We start from the raw sequence: 4,635 nt of genomic DNA, 5'->3' as shown, positions 1-4,635 counted from the left end.
ACCTAGTTGAATTTAGAAGAGTAAACATCAAAACAAATCGCCAAAAACTTGTCCAGTTCTTGTTTGAGAAAGAGGAAGGTATTGCCTACTACCAAATAGCAACCTATAGTTACACATCCTGCTGTTTCAAGTATGTTCCAAGTTGAAAGAAGGGGAAGAGTAAACAGAAACTGCATTTTACAAATGGACAATATGTATAATAAGTGAATTAATCATGTCTTTGTGTATCTAAATAGTGTGTACCTAAACTGTAAGTATAGGATAGCATGTTTTTTCATAATTTGAAGGGAAAAAATGGCTTAATTGATCATTATCTCAAGTGTTGCTAACTAATTGGAATGAATTTATTTAAGTAATCTTTTTTAATAAGATTGAGAATAACTAGTATAGATTCTCAATATAGGCAGTCTAATTTCTTTCACAGTGTTGTATTCCCAAGGGATGGAGTTTTAAATAGATTTTGATCTTCTCCTTCGTAAACTTAGTGGCTAGTTGTCTTGTTCAGTGTTACCATTTGCAATATTGCATGAAAAGCAAGATTTAAGCTGGCTAGATAGAAAGTGACACATTCATTACAACGAAAGGAAAGAGAGAACTCTGGCTCGACATGTACATCTTTCATCATTAAACCGAATGCTAAAAATAAAGTGTGTGTTTCAAAATGCCATTGTGTTACTTTGAAGCTCAATGTTTTTGTTGCCTGCTTGTCTCTTCCTCACGCTTGTCTTCATGGCTTGCTTGTTACATGTGCAAATGGCTTAATAGCATTTTATAATGCATATGTGGAATGTAAATTTCTTCTATGAATCTGTAACAGTGCAATATGTTTATTCTTTCAGATATCAAAAACGTGCTGGAATCCATTGGTTCAAATATCACTACCTTCGCAAAAACGCTCCCTGTTCAGAAGATTTTAGCAGATTTGACGATATATCTTACACAGAGTGAAGCATACGTTCAAGATTATTTTCCGGTAGTGGAGCAGTACGATTTCTACAGGTATGTACAGGAAATAAGGCAGGAGTGAAGTGCTACCTGTTGTTAATACTTTGTAATATTTTAATGTTTTGTAAAGGCAATTAAAATATTAATGATGAACACAGTGGAAAAAAAGATACTGTAAGGCAATTGTTTGTTACTGGCATTTTAGTAAAAGCCAAAGCTGTGGCTAATCAACAGCTGGGTGCTGTTCCACTACAGAGCGAGAGGTAGTTTCTACTCTGTAAGCCTTCAGTCCTTTTTCAGGAAGGATAGATGTAGGTAGATGTTGAGGATGTAATGCATAAAGGAATGGATTGTTTCACAAGGCCAGGGCAACTTCTTATTTAAGGCTTGTTTTTATTGAGTTGCAGGTAAGTTGCCAGAGCATAGGACTGGAGAGGCCTTGAAGCCAATCCCTTTTTATTGCACCCTTTCTACCACAAAGGAGGAGTAGCAGGGATTCTGCTTCACACCTTGTAAATCTTTGCGTACCCCTGCTTGTTCCTACTGGTGTAGTACTTGTCCTTGTGAATGCATGGGTTGATTGTACCTTGAGAAAAACATATTCTTCCTATTTAAGACTTGTGTGACTCCTATAATTGAGTAATAATCTCATATTTTGAAGCATAAAGCTTTTCATTTCATACCATTTAACTTTGTCCAGTTTTAGTCATTTCAGTCCTCAAGCTCATCAAGTTCTCCCTATGTTTTGACTCTTCATTTGATCCTATATTGATAATTGCTTCTATCCTTGTGTCATAACCAGTTTCACTGCTACAGAATAAGTGTGCTAATGGCTTTAATGCAATGTTAAATGAAGGTGAGCAGAAGACTGAACTTTAAGAACGTTACTTATAACCTTACCTTTAGCCCGTTCCTTACCTGGCAGGTTTGGTGGTGAGCCTGAGTTTGACAAATTTATCAATATTTTCTTGGAAGCTCAGATTGCATTTAACCAAATAAATATATTGCTTCATTCTGCTACAGTATGCCTCAGTTAATCTTGTATTTAGTTTCAAAAAAGTGGAGAAATAGATCTCATCTACTTGGCACTTAAATACCCGTTCTTGTCAAACCTAACATAGCAGTACTTGAGGTACAAATGAAACCAATAGGCCTGTAGTTGTCCAAATTTATTTTCTGTCTTCATGACCGATGGCCAGTGCACATTCATAAATTTCTCCCTTGCTTCTTGAATAAATTACTGTTTGAGCATCTGCCTCCTCTGAGTCATTGTTTGCTCCACTTGGAGCACTTTGACACTTTGGTACAGTCCACCTGCAGTAACTGGAGTTGGGAACACCTTGTTCCTGTGATGTTTGTTCCCCAACCCTTCAGTAGCAGCTGTCTGTAATCCAACACCGATTATGTTCTGGCCCAAAATATATGCCAGTGTAGGAAAAGCATCTTTTCATTGCTAACATTTGTTACTCAAATAGAATCAAGAGTGGGCCAGTTGGGAATATAGTATTGCCTGATGTATTCTGCAGGTCTCCGGTGTGTTCTTTGCATGCTAATAACCAAGCACTTTGGCTTTTGTTCCTTAGGTGGCTGGGTTGTCTCATTCTGTGCTGTATGGTGGTCCTGATTCTGGTCTTTTACTATCTTGGACTGCTATGTGGCACCTGTGGTTATGATAAACATGCTTCTCCAACAACCAGAGGTTGCATCTCCAACACTGGAGGAAACTTTCTTATGGCGTAAGTTTCACTTACTGGTGAAAAATAAAATAAAGGTACCTGTAGAAAGTTGTTTTTACTGATTTTGAAGAACATATGTATAAAAATAATTTGTTTTGTTACCTGTGTATATGTGCTGAAGAAAAACAGAACAAAAATAAATATTAATCTCACGTGCTTCCACTGAGGGACTTGGGGATTTTGGGTTGCTTGTTCATTGAGGATCATAGCTGAAGGATAAAGCCTCTGAATCTACTGTTTTAAGGCGAGTGCTGTAGCTAATTAATTTCTGTGTAAACTCATTTGGAAACTGCAAAAACTGGGAACAGATAATTGAAAATACAATGGGAATTCATAGCTTTTTAGTACACTTGAGCACTTGCTCAAAAGAAAAAGCCATGTGAGGAGACAAGAAACACTTGACTTTCTCAGAGCACTTTAGGAGGTTTGGGGTTGCTCTTGGAAGTTCCCAGTAGTGGCTTAATGTCATTTCTGTTGGGTGCAAGAGAAGGTTGCATCTGAAATCTGTCTAAAACTCTTTCTAGAGCACAAGGTTAGAGTTGAATTTAAAAAAGAAAATTGTATGCTTTTGTGGCTCTAAACTTAACTCTTAAAAGAGTTTGCATGCCCAATGCAAATGTGAGCATTTTAGATGCACTTTAGCTGAACGCTTTACAGGGCTGAAATGTGTAAGATGTTACAGAGGGCAAGAACATATTTGGAAAACAGACGTATTTCAACCATCTACCAGTTCTTATATCTCTGTTATAGCTGCTAACTGTTGGCTTCCCTGTTGCCCGAAGTGTATATATACTTTGTTCTTAAAAAGCAAAAACTTACTCAACTTCTTTTTTCAGCGGTGTTGGATTCAGTTTTCTTTTCTCCTGGGTGCTGATGATTGTAGTGGTGCTCACTTTCGTCGCAGGTGGAAATGTAGAAAAACTGGTCTGTGAGCCCTTTGAAGAGAAAACTTTATTCAAGGTGAAGTTATTCAAGTTATTAAACAATGAATAGAATCCCCATGAGTCCCAGTGGTCTTGTCAGTTATGTATGGCATATTATTTTTTTACGGGACACTTCAAGTCAGTTTCAATCTGGTTTTACTTTCCTCTTAGACACCAAATAGACGCATTCATCCTTTCTTGGTTTAATTTGCTTTGCAGTGTAAATACTGTATGCCAGTCTTCCTTTGGAGATAATTTTTTCTGTGATTCAGCGTTTCTTGGTGATGTGGAGCTTTAAAATTCACTTCCTGCACCAGAGAGGCTGAATTCGCTGTTTTGCTTGTATTTCCGTTAGTGGGTGATAAGCTTAAACATGGGTATGTGTCAAAAGATCACATATGAATAAATTCATGAATTGAAGACTTGGAATTATAGTAACATTACTGTATTTTGTCTTCTAGGTTTTGGATACTCCCTACTTACTGAATCAACACTGGAAAAACTATCTTTCTGGCATCCTGTTTAAAAATCCAAATATTAACTTGACTTTTGAAAAAGTATACAGGTATTAAAGTTATGGTCAAGATTTAATTCAATTTATATATATTGTTTTTGTGGTATCTTCCATGCTTCATATTTCAAGCACATGCAGAAATCGCACATGTTCCAGAAGACATTCTGATTTTCTAGGGAATCGTGTCAAAAGATCACATATGAATAAATTCATGAATTGAAGACTTGGAATTATAGTAACATTACTGTATTTTGTCTTCTAGGTTTTGGATACTCCCTACTTACTAAATCAACACTGGAAAAACTATCTTTCTGGCATCCTGTTTAAAAATCCAAATATTAACTTGAAAAAGTAAAAAGTATACAGGTATTAAAGTTATGGTCAAGATTTAATTCAATTTATATTTGTGTGGTATCTTCCATGCTTCATATTTCAAGCACATGCAGAAATCGCACATGTTCCAGAAGATTCTGATTTTTTCTAGGGAATCACTAGCAAAAGCACTTTTCTCCTATAT

At 36.3% G+C, this 4,635-nt stretch overlaps 1 protein-coding gene across 3 annotated transcripts in view; it reads left to right on the top strand.

Annotated features, from left to right (window-relative positions):
* The window catches only part of PROM1 (prominin 1), a 62,228-nt gene that overhangs the window by 42,545 nt on the left and 15,048 nt on the right, over positions 1 to 4,635 (top strand). For all 3 annotated transcript variants that reach the window (XM_009279106.1, XM_009279105.1, XM_019472016.1), the window contains 4 exons: positions 840 to 999; positions 2,529 to 2,681; positions 3,518 to 3,641; positions 4,066 to 4,169. In XM_009279106.1, coding sequence (XP_009277381.1) covers positions 840 to 999; positions 2,529 to 2,681; positions 3,518 to 3,641; positions 4,066 to 4,169 — 541 coding nt within the window. The remainder of the gene's footprint in view (positions 1 to 839; positions 1,000 to 2,528; positions 2,682 to 3,517; positions 3,642 to 4,065; positions 4,170 to 4,635) is intronic.

This window comes from Aptenodytes forsteri, unplaced genomic scaffold (assembly GCF_000699145.1).
Source record: "Aptenodytes forsteri isolate BGI_AS27 unplaced genomic scaffold, ASM69914v1 Scaffold242, whole genome shotgun sequence".
In the NCBI taxonomy this organism is placed as follows: Eukaryota; Metazoa; Chordata; class Aves; order Sphenisciformes; family Spheniscidae; genus Aptenodytes; species Aptenodytes forsteri.
The sequence above is the reverse complement of the archived record's forward strand: the minus strand, read 5'-3'. Positions and strand labels throughout refer to the sequence as shown.